The sequence below is a fragment of the Cnephaeus nilssonii genome (genome assembly GCF_951640355.1).
Source record: "Cnephaeus nilssonii genome assembly, chromosome: 8".
Lineage (NCBI taxonomy): Eukaryota > Metazoa > Chordata > Mammalia > Chiroptera > Vespertilionidae > Cnephaeus > Cnephaeus nilssonii.
The window spans coordinates 73,611,387-73,632,041 of NC_137079.1; the positions used below are offsets into that span (position 1 = coordinate 73,611,387).

General features: G+C 32.8%; 1 protein-coding gene across 7 annotated transcripts in view; it reads right to left on the reverse strand.

Moving 5' to 3' along the window:
• TDRD3 (tudor domain containing 3) overlaps positions 1-20,655 on the reverse strand; it is a 200,080-nt gene that overhangs the window by 17,516 nt on the left and 161,909 nt on the right. For 3 of the 7 annotated variants that reach the window (XM_079779603.1, XM_079779606.1, XM_079779605.1), the window contains exons 12-13: positions 20,261-20,386; positions 8,814-8,899 (exon numbers count right to left, since the gene is read on the reverse strand). In XM_079779603.1, coding sequence (XP_079635729.1) covers positions 8,814-8,899; positions 20,261-20,386 — 212 coding nt within the window. Of the gene's footprint in view, positions 1-8,813; positions 20,387-20,655 lie in introns of those variants that run through there. The other 4 variants (XR_013813912.1, XR_013813913.1, XR_013813911.1 and 1 more) reach the window with 4 other exon arrangements.

Sequence of the window (20,655 nt, forward strand, 5' to 3'; positions counted from 1 at the left end):
ATTCTCTAAATTCTTGAGAACTAAGATTGAATGAACTAATGGTTGGAAGACATGTTATCAAAACATTATATCACATATTGAACACAAGCTTACTCCTAGGCTGAACATTTTTTTATACATTTTTTTATTAACCTGCCACAAAATCCTCAAGTAGGTTGGTATCATGTATCTCCATTTATAGGTAAAGTGTCAGATCACACACTACGGTATTAGTGACTTCGACACTTGCCTATCAATTCTGCAGCCCATTGGCTTGATGATTTTAGGCAAGTTATTTAATGATTCTCAATCTGTATTTGTAGTTTTCCTTGTGTGTAAAATGGGAATACTAAAAATTTTTTCAGTTAATGCAGGTCAAGGGTTATACATGATGCCTGGTACTATATGTGTTCCAATTATAACCAGTTTTGAACAGAAAATACTCCAATCTTCACATTCTCAACCATTTATTCCACTTTAACTTAATAAGCCAGTACAGCCCTGGCTGGTGTTGCTCAACGGTTAGAGTATCAGCCCACGGACTAAAGGGTCGCATTTTATTCCTGGTCAAGGGCATATACCTGGGTTACAGGTTTGATCCCTGCCCCCGGTCAGGCCACATCCACGAGGCAACCAATCGATGTGTCTCTCACATCGATGTTTCTCTCTCTCTTTCCCTCCCTGTCAGTCTCTCTGAAAACCGATGGAAAAATATCCTCGGGTGAAGATTAACAAAACAACAAAAAAATAAGTCACTCAGTACACATATAATTTGTAATCTTGTTGTAATCTAAATATAAATTACTGTTGTATGCTTAAATTTATGAATTTTTTCCCTCATGTTGAAATTTCAAAATGTCCAAGACATAAGGAGTTAGCTCTTTAAAAAAATCATTCTCTTTCCAAGGTTAGGAGAACTTCTCAATACTTTTTGATGGTTGGATGGTTGAAGAAAGAAAAAGTATCACAAAGATTTTCTTGAAGCTTAATAAGAGAGACAAACTTATTTCCATCAACTTAGGTAAAGGAAAATTAGATAATACATACCACTTGATTTAATTAAGACTATTACACATAGTATACTTAGCTATAATAATGCTATTTCTAGGTTCACTGAAATTCAGGAACTATGTTTTAGTCACCTGTAATTCCACATCTGAAATATGGGAGATATCATTAGAGGCTGGGGGAACTGATAATACAGTCTTTGGAGAGTAATCTCCTCATCATTTTAGACAAAGGAAGGATATGATAAATGTTTGTTCCTATTAAACATGTATTATGTTCTTCTTATGGTTCAAGAATGATGCTATTTCTCCTCCATTCAGCCATTGTGCGAACAATAACAGCAAGAACAAATAAGGAAGGTTTGAAGTTTCTGTACTACATAGCCAAAAGATTTCCTCCAGTTTTTCAAATACTTAATATGTACCTTTCTAAAAAGTATTATGGTAAAATAATCAATTTTTTAAAAATTCTAAATTTATCCATAAGATTATTTAAAGTGTATTCCTATATGCAATTTAAAACTCTTCTCCCTCCAACCTCCTTCTCCCCCAAACAAGCTGCTTATTAAAATAAAAAAGTATGACAAATAGATACTTGGGCTAGAGGGAAGGGATAGTAAACAGTAACAATGTCTATATTGTACAGGAATCTGTAAAACTGAGGATTAGTAATTAAGGCTTAATGAGTAACCAATAAGACCAGAAAAGTTTATGGTACTCTCAACAGTTTATAAATTCCTCCAGAGTATTAAATGTATGACACACACCAAATTCCAATTTTGTCATCTATGAATAAGAGCATGACAGTCTTTTAAAAGCTGAACTGCAATGAGGAGGCAAAGCCTGCCCAGCGTTAAACACTGATTTATGCGTGGCACGATTTAGACGAGACTCCTGTCAGTGTCAGGTAGCAAGTACACAGACAGCAGGATGGCTGAAGAGCTCTGTGTCAGAGTTGGGACAGAAGTCGCCGATTTATGAAGGCTGTCAAACCACAGGAATTCAAAATGTAAAGAAAATTGATTTTTCATAAAGAAAGCGATGGAAATTTTTATAACTTTGCAGGCAATACTATTAGCTTAAAGGAACATGGTTCTTTCATTTTGTGAGAAAAAATAGCTTACTTATAAAAAGATTTGTGGATTTTTACATTAGAGCTACATTTTAAGAATCCTGATAAAGAAGTTCATTAAACTAGTAACATTCAAATAGAAAATTTTCATGGGAAATGTAAAGGGAAAAGGAATTAAAATAAAGACAAAGACAGTACAAAGAAGCAGTTTGGGTTTCCTTCCATGAGGGATAATTTGGTACAGATACCCAAACCTTCTGATTCGGAAGTTTCAACTAGTAGTGACTGCTGTAATCCAGAGTCAACAGCATGACTTGGAGAAAGTGAACACAGGGAGGCTGCTACTTCCACAGTCTTAAAGGAAAACTAAAGAAATGGAATTAAGAACCTGTGTGCCAGGCATTTCAATCATTTAATGACTGAACAAAGTGTTTATTGAGTAGCTACTATGTTCCTTACAATAGCCCTATGAGATTGCATATTTTTATTGCTGTTTTTTAAAGAAAACAAAACTGAGGTTAAAAAATATTATATATCTTGCCCAGGTTATATTGGACTCTAAAGTCCATGCTCTTTCCATGCATCCCAATAAATGCAAAGGTTAAAGGAGAGAATCAGACTAATAATGTTAAACTCTTAAAAGGATTATATAAACATAAAAATCAAGTGCTTTCCATCTCATTTACATGTTAAATGGATCATAAAATTAACACAAAGTGGATATATCATTTAGATGCTATAGTTCTTACTGTAAAACACAAATTATCCACAATGCTATCCACCCTGAAATGGCTACACTATCAATAAGCAGCTATAAACTTTAAATGAATTAATGTTGAGAACATAGAATAATGTTGGGTACAAAGTTAAGTAATAAAATAAGATATTATTACTACTTCACAAATGTAAAGTTCTATTTTTTTGTAATGCCACATACAACACATACCAGTTTTTCTTTTATTGGTTTGAGTCTAGCAATTTGACTAGTGTATCAACCCAGTGAGTTATAGGGGTTGAGAACCTAGCACACAATGCTAAACGAGCTTTTATGTGGCACTTTGCAAAGTGATTTTACAATGTAACACAAAAGCGAAGCTGAGAATCTGGTCAATTAGCAACATGTTCATTTTCCTTCCATTGAAGAAAGGAACCCAGAGGCAATCTTTTTTACTGAGACAACTCCTGCCAGCTTACCAAATGCAGTAATCTCCTTTATAAAACTCATCTGAGTTAAAGTCCCTCCCCTTAGCATCTACAACATGGAGAGTTAATTCCTCTGAGAACATGATTACTGAGAAGGAAAGTATAATAAACTGGTAAAATTCACCAATGCAAGTATTTTCCCACCAGATTTTTAACATTATTACATGTTCCAAGACTTAGATGAATACAAATAATTCCATTTTGTATAATTAATTGGCAAGGAACTACATTTACCTAAGAACGTATAATGTATTTTAAATAAGGGATGTTTATTCATAATTTGATAAACCTCATATTATTTGTTTCTCTGTTTAATGAATGTTATCACATTCAGTGGCATAAACTTTGAGAGAGACTTCTAAGCTGTCTTAATGAGAGTGTAAGCTGTTCAGGCTCCTTTTAAGACCTTTATCACTATTTTGGGTTGGTAGCAATTAGAAAGGGATCACATGCCTGTGATGGGCCATCCTCTTCAATGACAGAACAAGAATATTCCATGGTCGCTGATAAATTAACTCTATGATTGTAAGAGAGTATATGTTCTTAACAGGATTACTTGGTTTCTTATTTAGATTTTGTTTTTTAATTCCATTGCTAATGAGTGGTGGACAACTTTCTGTAATTGTCATTCAACAATTATGATGAGCATTCAAAATTGTTTTCCTCACTTAAAGCTGTGTCCATGTTAGGAAAACATCTCTCTCTGAATGGGTTAGTTAATAGATGGACAAGTAAATAGATAGGTTAAGTCTTATGAGACCGAACAGCAGTTTAACATATTCATTCATTTATTATATCACTACCAGGCATGAAGATGAGCTCAAGAAGGCCTGAAACTTTGTGAATGTAACATTCCTAGGATTATATTAATGTTACTAGCAAAAGCCTCAAACAGGGCCCTTTCCAATACTGAATTTGTGAGGTTTCAGAGCAATAATATAGTCACTGTGACTATGTGGACTTTCAAGCATCAGGTCCCTTATGAGAACTTCCACTTAAAACTGGCTGAGTGGTTAACTGCTAGCTTCTGAATAAAAACAGGAAGTTCTTTTCACCTGTACATCCACTTCAACTTTTCTTGCAGCTACTAAAAGACTAGAAACTGAGAATGAACTGTCACAGAATGCTTTGTGCATGATTTTTCTAAGGGTTGAAAACTTTGCTGTGAAAATAAATACATTCTTGGTCAGCTTCTTCTACCACTCTCCTGCACAGTTTCTAAATCTTTACATATCTCTTGAAAATTCCTCTCCTATTCTTGACCTTATTACTTTCAACAAATAACCTGCTTTATCTTCACAGAGATTTCATTAGTACAGAATTATTCAACTTCCTAACCTGAAACCCAACAACTTACCCTCACCCACACCTGTATTTACTTATTGCCTCTCCCCTCTCTAGTGTCCCTCAACACACCCAAAGTCACAGGTGATTATGAACCACTATCTATGGCTCGATTTTTTTTTTTTAATTCTTACTCCTATTTTTACACCCTCTCCTCTCTTTGCTTCACTGTGCCTTTGATGTAAATGTGATTGGGTTTGTACCCTGAACTCCTTTAGCCTTTATTTATATCTTCTATCATCTTTATCTTTACAACCAAGATCTTAAAAATAGCCTACATTTAATTTTCTTACTTCCCACTTACTCTCAAGAAACTACAAGTGTCTCACACACCCACCATTCTACAGTTATCTGCCACCTGCTGATTGTCAAATCCAACAGGCACTGTTCAATCCTGATCTTCTTTAACCTTTCCAACATTTTATATTATAGATTCAGGACCCCTCCCCACTGCCCAAGCTCTTGTCCTCCTAGACAACAGCACAATGGCCCCTCCCACCCTTCAATCATGAAAGTCCCCATTAATCTAATCCCAGTCCTTTTCTTATCTCTTTTTACACACTTTCTCAAGGCAATGGCACCCGTAGGCTTGAGCCTAGCTCTGATGACTCTTAAGTCCTCATCTCTTGCTTTAATTATTGTAATATTGGTCTCCCTGCTCTAAACCAAGGAGACCAATAGAAGGGCCGAACTATAGTTTAAAAAAAACTATGAACAAATTCCTATGCACACTGCACAGAACTTACTTTACTGAAGCCTGTTTTCTATACTACAGGCAATAATCTCTTAAAGCAAAGATCACATCATAACACTCCCCTGCCTATAATCCTTCCTTGTCCCTATGCTGAGGGATAAAATTTAAACTATTTACCATAACCTGCCTGACTCTTCCTTCATCCTTTGACCCCACCTGCCTTTTCGTCCTCATCCACTGACATTGGCTACACCTAAATTATTCTGCTGCCCAAATACCTTACCTTACCATGCCCTCCTAGACTTTTCCTGTCTTCTCTGTTCTCTCACTTTCTTCCCTTCCCCCCCCCCCCCGCAAGCTATGTCTTAACTGCTCTTCAAGACTTTCAAGACTCACATTAAACCTCATTCGTATTTAACAAATATTTATTGAAAGCACCTTGTTTCAGATACTGATCTGAAGGCTGAAGTATTAGCTGAGACAAAATCTCTGTTCTCATATTGATTTCCCTGAGGGGCTGGAGGCAGGAACAGGATATGTAGAAAATAAAGCAGGGCAAAGTGGAGAGAGAATTTTTGTGATGGTGCATTGATGTATGATAATGGGATAGTAAAGGTCGCCCCTGCTCCTCCCCTGTCTGCTCCTGACTATAGGTACCCTCTGTCTGTGTTCTGTTTACAATGAACCGATGCTGGATGACTTTTGGGGCTCCTCTGTTAGAATTTGACTCCTTGAGGATAAAGACTCTCATCTGGGCATTCCTATCGTCTAGCACAGGGGTCCTCAAACTTTTTAAACAGAGGGCCAGTTCACTGTCCCTCAGACCGTTGAAGGGCCGAACTATAGTTTAAAAAAAACTATGAACAAATTCCTATGCACACTGCACATATCTTATTTTGAAGTAAAAAAACAAAACGGCAAAAATACCCGCATGTGGCCCGTGGGCCGTAGTTTGAGGATGCCTGGTCTAGCATATAAACATTCTAAGGAAGTGTGTTGTGCTAACATTGCTGGATGGAGAGATAAAGCCACATAATAAGTGTTTGAAATTTTTAGAAATAGATTAATACACATTTGAAATTATAAGTTAACAGAAAACGTCAAATATAAAAATTTAACTTTACACTTAGTCTAATACTACATCAAAAACTAAAACAAGGGTAAAAAATCTAATAAGATATCATAATTGCATACTAACATTCTTAAATTATTAATGATAGGTTAAGTACAGATTAAATAAACATTCCATATAAGCAATGTAATTTGCTTTGCATTTGAAAGCACTTTTGAGAGACTGAATTGTGAAGGTGTATAAGTGTTTTGGGGACAGTATCAGTAAGAATTTTGCAAAGAAACTGGGAAGTAGATAGCATGGATAGAGTGAAAATAGATGGTAAGACTTTGTAAAGGTAGATCTATTGGTTTAGTTGTACAGGTATTTCATTTACTAATTAAAGACAGAAACAAGTTTAAGGATGGTGGCATTTTATTACGAAAAACCATAATCATGTTGCTGTTAACTTCACTGAAGGCAAAATTAGAAATTGATAAGTGATGTTTTTGTTTATCTTATTTTTTAAACTCCCATGTTTACAAATTCTTTTCGCAAATTTTAGGGATTTTAAAAAAACTAAAGTTCCCTACTAATGATCAAATTTCTTCTTGCTAATTTATTTTGCTTGTTTTTTTTTCTTTTTCAAATAAAATATATAATACAATTACAGAAAGTTTAGAAAATTGAAAAAACATATGTGTATATATACCATACAGAGATTATACATAACTCTACTATTCCAAGACAACCACTACCCTGAGTATAATTTTGTTCAAATCTATAAACAGCTTTTATTCACTTATAAATATTTCCCATGTTACATCCTTCATAATGATTTTTATCACAGCTGTATAACATTTCACCCACAGATGGATGATAATTTATTTTACCATTCTCTTATTGGTGGGCATTTAGGTAGCTCCTAGCTTTTTATTATTATAATAATGCTGCAGTAATAATTTCTCAGCAATTCACTTATTTTCTTTGCTCTTTCCTTAGGAGAGATGAACAACTATGGGATTATTGGTTTAAAGGGTATGAACACTTAAGGCTTGGAAAAAAACTGGAAGCATCACACCAATTTACACTGCCATTAGCAATGTGTAAGAGTACTCATACCACTGCATCTTGGCCAGCATAAGCATTACCATATAATTTCCCTCCATTAATGCACAAACTTAACACTGCACGTAATTGTTTCAAATTTGCATTTGATTACTACCAGAGTTCAATACTTCTCTCTAATTTTTAGTTAAGAAAGATGACACTGCTACTTCAGCAAGAAACCATACTGAGCATAAGTCAATGGTTCAAGGCTGTAAAAATAAAATAAAAAAGAAAAGCTTTAAGAAAGTTAATTCAATCATGACATGAGTAACCGTTATTGTGCTCCATGGTAATTAGGCATTAATGGCAAGCAGTTCATGTAAGTGGCTATTATTACTATTACTTAGACTTAGCCAGATGAAGCATTCTTATAGTATGGGAGGGGGTTGGGGAGGGAGGAGTTGGACCAAATAAAGCTATAAACTCTTCTTATGCCCTCATAAAGGTCCCTGGATCTGACACCAGATGTGATCCAGAAGGCAAGTGTTCTTTCTTTCTTAGCTCCACTCAGCCGCTATAAACTTAGCACCCAGTAAAGATAATAAAACACTGTAAATTTAGTTTGGCTGAGGGTGGGCTAGAACTTACTTTACTGAGAATCAAAAACGAGGTCAGGTCAGATAGTATTCACAGAAATGGCCACCAAATATTTAGTCTTTTCTCTCCATGACTATTCCTCCAGCTAAGAATCTAGGTTTTCAGTGAGACTGCTGAAAAACTTTTAACTCTGATCTATTGCCATCTCCTTTCTGAGAGAAGAAAGGACTTGAGGCACCATCATTTCTCCAGTCAACCTTACTAACTAATGGAGAAGTGATCTGGTAACAGGATTTAAGACACTTCCCTCTGCCCCAAATCCTTCTCCCCAACATTGTCTAAATTTCCATGAATCAGATATTCTTTGATATTTCTAGTTACGTAATTCTGAGATTAAAGAAGAAAGGTGAGGGTGTGAAGGGGTAACAGTAAACACACACACACACACACACACACACACACACACACACACACAAACACACACACACACACACACACTCTACAGTGATGATTAAATTACCAGCCTGGTTTTACAGTCTTGAAATACTTAATTCTAAAGCATGCAAAGAATAGAAATAAGAATTCCTATATGGAGAGGGCACAGAGGTAAGCAAAATGAATTAAGTCATTTTGGGTTGCTTTAAATATGCATAGCTAAGGACACTAGACTACTGAAAATAGGGAAGAAAGAGGTCATAAAAATTTATGTTTTTATAGACCTTAGGAGTTTACAAAGCACATATCTACCAATCATATTCCTTAATCCTCACAACAACCCTGTACTGAAACTGAGACCAGAGATATTAAGTAACTTACCCAAAGTCAAACAGGTAGTAAGTGGCAGAGCCAGGACTCGACCCGGTTCTTCTGATTCCTCCTGTGCATGTCCAGCTCCGCTGGAGCTGAAGCAGGGCAAAAAGGAGGGGGAAGTAATTGCCCAAGACCAGCCCTGCCCTCTCCCCTTCTTTCAAAGGCCAAGCAGATCCAACATTTAACTCTCTCAGTGACCCCTTTCATCAAATTCTTTCAGGATAAAGCACACAGAATCTGAAAATGTTTCTCAGCCTTGGGCCCAAGAATGGCAGTAAGTAGTAAACAATGCCAGAGTATTCTGGCTGTACTTTGCCATTTATGTGAAATTTATTGGAACCTCAAAGCATATTTCTAATTTCAGAAAGTTAAACTTGTTTTTATAATTGATATTACTTAAAGCAGTTTGTTTAAAAATATTTTTTCAGAGTTTCAGGTAAAACTTTGAAATTATACTATTAAAAAAATTATCTTGAAAAATGCCTAAGAACCAAAATACTAAATCTAACCTTTAACCTATTCTGTGGCCTTTTTTTCTATCTGAATCATCTTCCCTCAGTGATTATTTTCATTAAAGCTATTATAATCATTAAAATGGACAGAAAAATCAGTCTTTTCATAGCCAATTTTAAGTATTTTCAACAAGTTAAAGGAAAATTTATGCATCTTCTTGAGATGTCTTTTTTGAGATGTAAATCTTATATTTATTTCTAAATTATATCTAAAATGCTTTTTTTTTTGTTTTTTGTTAATCCTCACCTGAGGATACTTTTTCCATTGATTATTTTAGAAAGAATGGAAGGGAAGAAGGGAGAAGGAAGGAGAGAGAGAGAGAAAAACATCGATGTGAGAGAGACACATCGATTGGCTGCCTCCTGCATGCACCCCTACCAAGGCCAGGGATCGGACCTGTATCCCAAGTACATGCCCTTCACTGGGAATTGAATCTGAGACCTTTTGGTGAGCAGCCCAATGCTCTATGCACAGAATCATACTAGCCAGGGCTAGAATGCTTTTAATGTAACCATCTATAATTCATTTTCTATAATAAAATTTAGAGTTTCCAGTCTCTAGTTTCTTGAACAGTTCCTTAATTTTCCTTAGGGAATTATATATTTTAATTTCTCATCTTAACTAAGTTTAATGAGAAATTTTTTTTCTTGTTTTTGCTTATTTCCTAAGAATATGAGGATACAATTTAAGTGGACTGAGCATATGACCAGCAATTTTATCATTTCTAGATCTTTTTGTAATCAGTTCCAATATTCCTCAGTCTCTAATAGTCTTATGAGAACTACTATCAATAGGGCCAAGTGCTAAGTAAGCATTAACACTAATCAGGGCATATAAAAGATCAAGCAGAATATCAACTTATTTCTACCAAAAGCTTTTAGAGGCTTTTAGAGTTCTGAACTTTAAAAGATGCTCTGTTTAACCAGACTTCATTTAAGCATTCATTCTATCTGAGGTGGGACATGTCTAACTATAGCTAAAAGCCTATTGAAAACTTTACAACGAATAGAAGGTAAACTGACAAAAAATAAAATCAAATAAAAGAGAAAAAGGAAAAAGAAGAGCAACCTAAATAATAAGAAGTAAGGAAGAGAAGGGGGGGGGGGGGGGAAATAGAAGAAAGAGTTTCCCTAGAACAGATAAAGATTTTTGAATAAGGACTAATACAAACTTTTGATATGTCTCCCTTTTCCCTTTAAGATTTTAATTCTATATTTTAAAAATCTAATTAAGTCTAACATTCTTTAGGTATGATGTTCAAATTCAGGAATACCTAATAATAAAATTTACATTATCTGATCACCTTAGGAAGAAACAATATATTAGTGTACTTTCCCCCACATTATTTAAGGATTATTTACTTAAATCTTTTCAAGATAAAATGCTCTTTATATTCTTGTAAATAACTCATTAAATGGTACAAAAAATGGTTACCAACATTTAAAAAAATACAAGTCCATAAATGTTAGAATATGTGCCATACAGAAAAGGAATTAAACTGACTTCTAATATTGTACTTTGTATAATAAGCTTGTTGTTAAGTGTAACCAAAATGGTTTACCCTAATTTCCTAATCACATGATCTGGGGGAAATGAGCATACTTTAGGCAAGACAAAAATGCCAATAAAAGGTTGTTAAAGTTAATACTAGTTTTGAAAAGTCAATGTTAGCCTTTCCCACTTACTTCCCTCACACTATCACATTCACTTAACATGCATAATAAAACTGTATCAAGAAGCTCACCAACAATAGTTCCCAGACTGGAACCATCACAGTCTCATGGAGGCCTTATTGATAAGGATTAGGTGGTTTCTAGAAGGAAGAAAATATATCTTCTACTTCTCTTATATCCTTTTAATTCCTTGGGTATATAGGCCAATCTATTTTCCAAAGTAGCTTTGTTACAAAAAGCTTTAAGAAATATCTGTTGAAAAACCATCATATTAAACTGCCATACTAGAGTTTGCTGTCTGAAGAACTCTTCAGTACTAATGGTGACCACCAGGACTACATCTATCATTCATTAATTTCTGACCTTCTTCCACTGTTTCTGCTACCAAACCAGTTCATGTGCTCACTTAAAATTCTGATTCTCTCAAGCACTAAAAGAGATGGTACTTATAGTATTTATCTACTGCTTATTTAGAGAGCTTCTTTGTACTTTCACTGGCTATTATCCAGCCATAAATTCTGCCCGTGTTTATAATTATAAGTGTTTGGAGAGGACATGCTTCTTAAAATAAGAATGTTTTCCCCCTCCAGAATTCTCAAGTAAACTCCAGAATTGGATCCAAGATTATCAATTCATTTGACTTAACAACTGTTAAGTCACATAACAACTTTTATTTTGCCAGGAAAACAAGAACAGGAAATCCAGAGAAGGTAAGTATAGGAATTTGTTTTCTAGGAGATCTTTAACAAATTAAAATAAGGCTCAGAATATACTAGTCTATTAATAAAAGAGCTAATGATGAAATAAAATAGTATTTTTGGTCTTCTCGGAGTTTTTTTTCTCATTTAAGAATGCCCACATACCCAGAAGAATTAACTTGCTTTGATACTTTCTTTTGATTTAGTAGTCAATGACAGCTTAATAGAAAAAGGGATTTCAGATTTTGTCTTAGACTAGATTATTGGAGCATAACAACTACAAAACCACAAATGATGAAAATGTCTTATTGCTGGACCATATAAATACCCTGTGGGTTATGAGGTGAGAATTTCAGAAGAGGGCAGCAATATTATAAAAGCTATGATGGGAGTCCTCATAAAGGCCTATTTCTAAAAGTTAATACATACAAAGTTTCCAGAATTAGAGTTAAGTTAAAATGAAAAGACTAGTGAGTTGTATATAATGACATGTAAGATAAAATCTTAATTTTATGTTTCTGTAATAAAACACTATTACTAGTAGCAAAAGTTCTCAGAAGGGACATTAAATTTCAGGAATATATTTTGTCCTCTATTCACAGAAAGGTAAAGACTCTTGGGACATGTTAGATGAGAAATAACTTCATATACTAGTATTTAGTCTCTATTTATAACATAAAAGACATTATTATGTCATTAATAAGAAGTTTGGAACATCTAAAACTATATATTTTACAGATAAATCTTCACCCTATTTTAAAGATGGAACATTTGAAAACTAGAAAGAAGATAGATAAGACTTTCTGAAGTACCTCTGGTAGATTTTCTATAACGGGTTCTATATAGAAAAAAAAAAAAAAGAGTTCCATGAACAAATAAGTCTGTGAAGCAATATACACTATATATCTCTCTCAGAGATTTAAAATACATATTAATCTATTTCTGGAATCAAAAGCATACTTAACTTTTTTAACCAAGCATTTTTCAAAATGTTCTCAGAAGACTTTACAAAGCCCTGAGCTAGATAGACAAGGCATGGAAAAATATGTCCAAAAAAGTAATGATTTTTATATTCTTATGATGATCAAAGCTGCTTAACTGTAACCTCTTCGTTATGTTAACTCTTGATAAACTATATGTGTGTTGTTGCTTTTTAAGGCAAATAAAATGTACTCACTGTTGCAGCACTTCCTTCCCTTCTGAATGGAGCTCTCAGCCAATGACAGGCCACTAAGGGAGTTTTTCAAGCCAAGGTGTAAAACTCTTCCCAGTAATTTCCAAGTTTAATGGAATTGTAAGTTCTGTAACATCAGAATGTTTCTCACAAGGAGACAGGCCAACTCCACTCTTTTCCTAGAGGAGTGATAGTGAAGCCTACTGCACATTATTCTAGAATAAATAGCATAGGTCCAATAAAGTTTAGGAAATTAGGATCAGTAGGAAGGGTAGTCCATATACATCAAGAGATGTCACCCACTAGAGGTAAAAAGAAAATGAAGCCAAAAAAAAACAAAAAAACAAAAACACACAAAAAAGCCCCACAATGATGTTCAGGAAATAGAATAAAAACAGAGAGAGATAACTAATAAATAAGATGACAGAAAGTATGAATATAGAAAAATAGTACTAAGTATAGACACACAGATGACCATGTAAGATTAAAAAGGAGAATGGACAACTATGGTATGCAATCAAATTTTAGTCCTTCACCAACAAGGTTCACAATCCCCGACTTTAGGAAAGGGAAAGTGGGACCTGAAAGGAAATAAAATCTATCATGCAATAAGCAACGTTATTTTTCTGCTTTTTCGGGTGCAGATGGAAGAGGCTCAGAAATTCACTAGAAACTAATACAGAGTTGTTTTTTTTTGTTTGTTTGTTTTTTAATTTAAGAAGGCTGCCTCTTCAGATTTATACAAATCTTTAAAATATATTGACATGAGTGTCTAGTCAAGGCACATACCCAATATAAAATTAACTTCTTTGGGAACAGAGAAATAAAAAAAAACAAAAATATTCCTCAGATTCATTTGTCTTACTACTTTATTTCCTATGCAATGAGTATATTAGCAAGTCTATGCATATATATGCAAAGGAATCGTAAAATTCAGTGCAGTTTGAAATTATAGCTTTAAAAGTCCTGGTAAGTAAAGTAAATGAAAAAACAAAGTTTACACTTAGAAGAGAACAAACCCTGGGTCTGTTGAATCAAGATGTCAATGGGAAAAATAAGCTCACCTAACAATCCAGCCCCCTTTGGCTGTAGATCTCAGCCATGATTCCTCCTTAACACTACTTTGAAAGAAAAATCAAAATCATATAATATTCAGCATAATCTAAAGCATCATGAATTTACTTCTTAATTAATCAACACCGTAATATAGGAGTTCATACTTCAGGCTGACATTAGTAAAGGGAAGGCTTAGAAGATAAAAGTTAGCATAATAGCTCTGGTATTATTCATGTATTAAAAAATGCTGTGAATTTTTCATACAGTTATGCTAACTTGATCTTAATATTAAATTAATTTAAGACTTAAATTATTTTTATGAAAACTGTAATTCAAGTTAGAAACAAATCTGAGTGACAATTAAAATAACATTAAAAGAAAGAAAGCATATCTTAGGTAGTAATATCCTGCCATGTTATTTCACTTTGGAAGTTATGTCATCTTCAGGAAAAAGGAACGTGAAATAATAATCTTAATCTGCACTTTAATTGCTCAATAAAGGAAAACTCAGATTATCCAGAAAACGTTTAAAAATATTCTAATATACAGTTCCTTTGAATAGGTTATAATATATTAAGTTATCAGGTACCAAAATTCAGGCAATACTTTTGTACAGGTCCTAAAATAGCATATTATTCTCATACTATTAACTGAAATGGTAAAATAAAATGTCTCTATTGAATAATGTAGTCAGCTCAAAACTAGAGCTCTAGATTTTGATAATAATGTTAGTTTTAGTTATCACAAACTGAATTTGGGCTTAGGAGGTAGATATGAACAGTATTTAAGCAGACACATCTATATATATGGCATGCATTTAGGAACAAATAATTTTTCCCTCTTATGTCAGCAACTTTCATATCTCCTTTTGTATAAAATTGTTTTGTGTAATTCACAATCTCCTGTGGGAATTTGAAAATCCTTTGTGTAATTCATAACCTCCTGTGGGAATTGTTAAAATGCTTTGTGTAATTTATAACCTCCTGTGGGAATTGTGAAAGTCTGAGTAATAAATGAAGAAATAAACAAACCACATCAAATACAACCAAATTTATTAAAACAAAGTTAAGATATTGCATGAAAGCCCCCAAATTCGACTGTCCATAATTTGAAAAGTATGTTTTAAATGGGGCTAAACTAGCTGTATAGTTTCATTCTAATTTATTTTGTATTTATAATGCAAAAGAAAATCAGCAATGCACATATGGCCATTCTTGAAAGAAAAGTCTCCAAAAATATGTATGGTAGAAGAAATGTATTTCAGTGACCTTAATCAAATTGTGTTTCTTTTTAAAAAATTATATATGTGTGTGTGTGTGTGTGTGTGTGTGTGTGTGTATAATTTCAGAGAGAGAAAGGGAGAGATAGAAACATCAATGATGAGAAAGTATCACTGATCAGCTGCCTCCTGCACACCTCACACTGGGGATGATGCCTGCAACCCAGGCATGTGCCCAGACTGGGAATCGAACTGCGACCTCCTGGTCACCACTCAACCACTGAGCCAGCTGGGCTCAAATTGTTTTTTAATGTAGAAATTTAAATATGGTAAATTATATCCACTAATTAATTTAAGAATTTGTCATCTAGAATGAAAAACTTTTCGAAATAGGTACTTGTACTTTTTACTGGATATTAATTGGCAGAACTTCACTGTCACATAATTGTAATTTTCCTATGAAGTTAATGGTTTCTATAACAATTGTTTTCTTTTTAATATCTATTATGATCTTTTGATATCAAATACAAACTAGATAAAGTATAATTTTATCATTATGTCATTAAAATTACTTATATGACCTTGTCCTAATACATTTAGTATTCATTTTAACTCATTTTTTCTGTATTACAACTCTCAATCTCCTTCCTCAGTAAATAGGTTAGGATTTTTTTTTTTCTACATTTCTTTTTAATATTTTTACTAGTGGTAGAACAATTTATGGATTTTTATGAATATCTGAATTTGAAAAGGTAACTTCCAAATGTGCTTCCTAGGATGTCATTATAAAACAAATTTTATACAAAGTTACTTCAAAAGTAAAACTTAAGATAGTTAGTTATTTTCTTAAAGTATGCTAATACGGAAATATATATTATAATTATTTTTAAAAATCAAAAACCTCCTAAAGACAAATTTTATTTTTAAAATAGATAAAAAGAACTTTTTAAGTAGATAAAATTCATTAAATAACAGTTTCTACTTTCTTATTAATTTTATCTTTAAACTAAGGTGGAATAAACAAAGACCTAAACACTATTTAAATGAAAACTTCAGTAAACAAGATTTTCACCATTTGTATTTTGTTTTAAATTCTCTAAAAGTACAAATCAAGACTCTCATGAGATACTTACTAGTAATTGTGCTTTACATAACCAGATCTGGGACTTTCTTCTTACTTTGTGCAGTGGGCAGGAATTGTGTGTTTTGCCTATAAATATGTATCCCTGACCTAGACTAGTGCTTGGCACCTAATAGGTGTGCAATGAATATTTGTTGAATAAATGAATACCTTACAGAAAATAGTTAAGATAGAATAATCATCTAAAAGACAGTAACAATCATCTATCACTTTCCAGCACTCCTGTCCATATTGTGCATGCTAAAGTATTAGAACAGCCATTACCTATACAATATTTTTTCTAGTTAAAACAACAGCCAAACAATGATAATTTCCTGATACCAAGAAGCAAATATTATGAACTTTTAAAAAGGAAGTTTAGAAACTAGTATGTTCTAAAAACACTTTTTGGATATAAGTTGCAATGGAACTCAAGTCATAAATATACTTGGAGAATCAGGACTTGACAGTGTTTTTTCAGGTTTAGAAAAGCAATTCAGAAGCAACAACACTGTAAAACACAAAAGATTTGTCTGAGCAGCAGCACCAGGGTATTTTCAGTAATTCCAAATTGCCTGTGGCATCTTTTTACTGGTTTTCTGGTATTAGTTTTAGAGTTAAAAGGAACCAATTTGGAGGGAACTGCAGGGAAGATAAATAGGAGGTTTTCTTTGCCCCTACTGTTTTCTCATACAATGGTCAGAAGTATAAAATAAGACACAGTATGGTTTTCTCCCTATATAATTTTCCAGATAAAATGAGACTCCTAGTGTTTCAACTACTTTAATAAAATAAGGAAAATCCTACAATGTTTAAAGACCATTGAAAAAAATTTAGAGTATTTATTCAGTTAAGAATGAGCTGTGAATCTCACATTATTTATGATAATTAGAGAGTTCACTATAACAAAGATACTAAATTTAAGACAGAATTTTTTTGATACTTAAAAGAACCAGGTGAAATCTAGGTAGAATAATAGAATAAAAAAAATTAAAATGACTTACCAAAAGGTTTAGTAAATAATTTTAGAGGAAATAAAGTATTCAATCATAATCAGAACATAAATTTTTGCCAACTAAAATATAATCACTGAGTATGTTCTGGAAATAAAAGGGTATATCCAGATGGAAAGGGAAAACAGACATTTGGTCTACAGACAGAATTAAGGCAAATAATTCCTAAACTTCATGAGAAAAATATTAACATTTAGATTTAAACTACTAACTAGATTTTTATTTTTATTTTCCATACAAGGGACTATTAACTTAGTCATTGAGTCTCTTAATATTTCATGCTTTTTATTTAATGATTTATCTGTATACCGTTAAGAGACAATACAGGCAACTGATTTCTATAAAGGCTTTTGGCTTATGTACAGGCTTTTTGAGTTGTGTTTCTGCAAACTATAAAAAATAATCTTCAAACCACAATCATTGCTACATTCAGGAAAACAGGTTTTCCAAAATCTTCTGCAAATAGCAAACATAATCCTTAATAAAAGGTATCATTTCACAATTAAAAATTGTAACGCACATATATAGTGCAAGAGTTATAAGATAAAAAATTACACAATCCATTGTGTGAATGAATATTTGTGCTAAGGCTTCTAACATCTTCGCTGTACTTTTACAGCCCTTTAATTTTTCTAATATGACTTACCAACTAGAGTTACCTTGTTATTGGCATAGTGAATGTTTTGTTTTGATTAACTTAAAACTTGTTACAATTTCCCAGTTACAAAAAAAGTGTTCATACACCCCAACATTAATACTCTCAGAGTTTAAGAGAATTCTACACTAACTCTACATTAAACATATTGACAGTCACATAACTTTTTCTTAGGGGCTTTTAATGTATTTTTTAAAATGGAGATGGATGAAGATATGTTAAGCTGGTGGCTTCTATATATCAAGAATAAGATGCTTTTACAACTAAGTCAATTATCCATGCAGATAAAGAAGAAAGGATGATATTATTTTCAATAATGATGTTCATGATCCAAAAATATTTGTTATATTAAGTTTTGCAAAATCATAAAACATCAACAATCACTTGATTATTTGTAAGTAGTAGAAAAGAAACACCAGAATCTCCAAAAGATTTAGTGAGTGAGTCTATCCTGCTTCTTTCTGAAAAAACATTCCAAGCATCTTATAAGAAAGATTTTAAGTTGACAGCAGAAAAAGAACAGGTGAAAAAAATAGCACAACATATATATGAGTACTCATAAAGGGGTAGGAAGAATATGAACGCATTGCTGATCAGAACAGAATCACTACATGGGCTGTTACATCTGGTAAAGTTATTGTCCAGCTAAGTTTACATAGCTCTAAAAGCAATGAGGACTATTGGGGGTAAGGGGAGGAAAAGCCACCGACTGTGGAAAGAAAATGACCACTTCAGTACCAAACACCTCTGAATGGAAGAGCTACAGTGAGGAAAGACAAATGTACTCATCACTTATGGCTACCCTGAAACAGAAAAAGGAAGTAGAGAAGAAATGAAGTAAGAAAACTACATTTCTCTTTAGGGAGGAAAGGATAAAATTAATCTCTTATTAAATCTCTAAAAAATAAAAAGAAAACTAATGTGAAGATTCTATTTTAACCTCTGACTGTAATGACTAAACACATTTGGGAGCATACGATGAACAGCAAACCGGGACTCAACTCCTAGAATACAGACTCAATAAATAATTACTTTTACTATAAAAACTAGATTAAGATGTATTAATAGAAAAAAGAAATAAAAATTAATAGAAATAAAAAAATAGCCATCATATGAGAATCAACAAGGGCAAAAATTTAAGTACAACGAATTTCTCCAAGAAAGACATAAATTAGATATTGATAGTATTTCAGTTTTTTAGGGAAAAAGTGGCTAAACTTCAGAAAAAGAGAAGAAAATAATCTCTTAATCAAGCATATGAATCATTAGTAATATTACACTGTAAAATATATAATAATAAATTATCTAGAAAATAGTTTTTCTGTAATAAAAATGTAAAGAATCAAGATCCATGGCCCAAAACATGATTACGGTTACAAGGTTTTTTTGTTGTTTTATTTATCTTTTTGGGGGGACAGGGAGTATGACTGAGGTTGTGTCAGAAAAAATGTAAAAAAAAAGGACCAAAACTAAAAGCAGTTCATGAGAAAACAACATGTGCTTCAATGATGATGGCTACTGTCTAGATGATATAATTTTCTAGTATATTTTGATAATGTAGGGAAATAGCAACAAATTAGGCTTCTAAAGATAAGTTTATTAACAGCTACCCACAAATTGGAGAAAAGAAATAAAATTTATGAAGTTATCAAACTAATTTTAATATGTCTTGTCCTCCTGTTTTTGCCTAAATGTAGTTGAGAATCTATATACATAAAGTCACATAAATCCTGAATAAAATGGACTCCATGAGGACAGTACATTCTAAATTACATCATCAAACTTATCACACAGCTTTGACATAACATTTAGAAACAAAAGTAATCAAATAATTATTAAACAGATATTCATAGTTAATCTGTACATATACATACATAAACATACGTGTAGTAAATGCAGTGAGAACTCATATATACTTTTAAGTATATTTCTTAATTTTACATGTAACTAAAATAATAAAGAATATACATGTATCCAACAGAAATTTAAATTTGACAACTGCTGGACATAATTTAGTCAAATTTAAAGTAACAAAATATGCATAAAAAACTAATTTTACATATACACATTTTTAGTAAACAAAAATAAGGGCACCTATTTTTAAAGAATAATATAACAAAGCATTATACAAAAAAAGTAATTGCAATGCTTTCATTTTTATTGTAGTTCAGTGTAATTATTAAATTAAAATCGTTCTTTAGGGATGGCCAGTTTTAAGCAAACTCTAAATATTTTTCCACTGGAAAACTTTGTATGACTAGAACTAATCTTTCAAAGCTATGTATTTTCTTCAAATTAGCTTCTGCCTGTGTACAGAATTTGGATCACATACCCATGCCTCTGTTTGAATGGGCCTGATGTTGCTTAGTAGCACCTCTTCATAGTTTCCATAATCAGTGAATTTAACAACTGCTGTCATACCTGAAGAATGGAGAGCTTCAACTTCTGCTCGGTAAAACTGAGGAGAAAAAAGGAGTTTTAAATATGACAATCAACATTGTCTACAAAGGGCAATATTAGATGGAAATGTGAATAATCGAAGTGCTAGAATGCGCAATTTCTTTGAAAGCTCAATCTTCTTTTGATTAATTAATATTTTGAGATAAACTGACATAGTTTTAGATGTTTAACATAGTGATTTGACATATGTATATGTAGAAAATGATCACCACAATAATTTTAATGTTCATCGCCAGTTATAGAATTTTTTTCTTTGTGATGAAAACT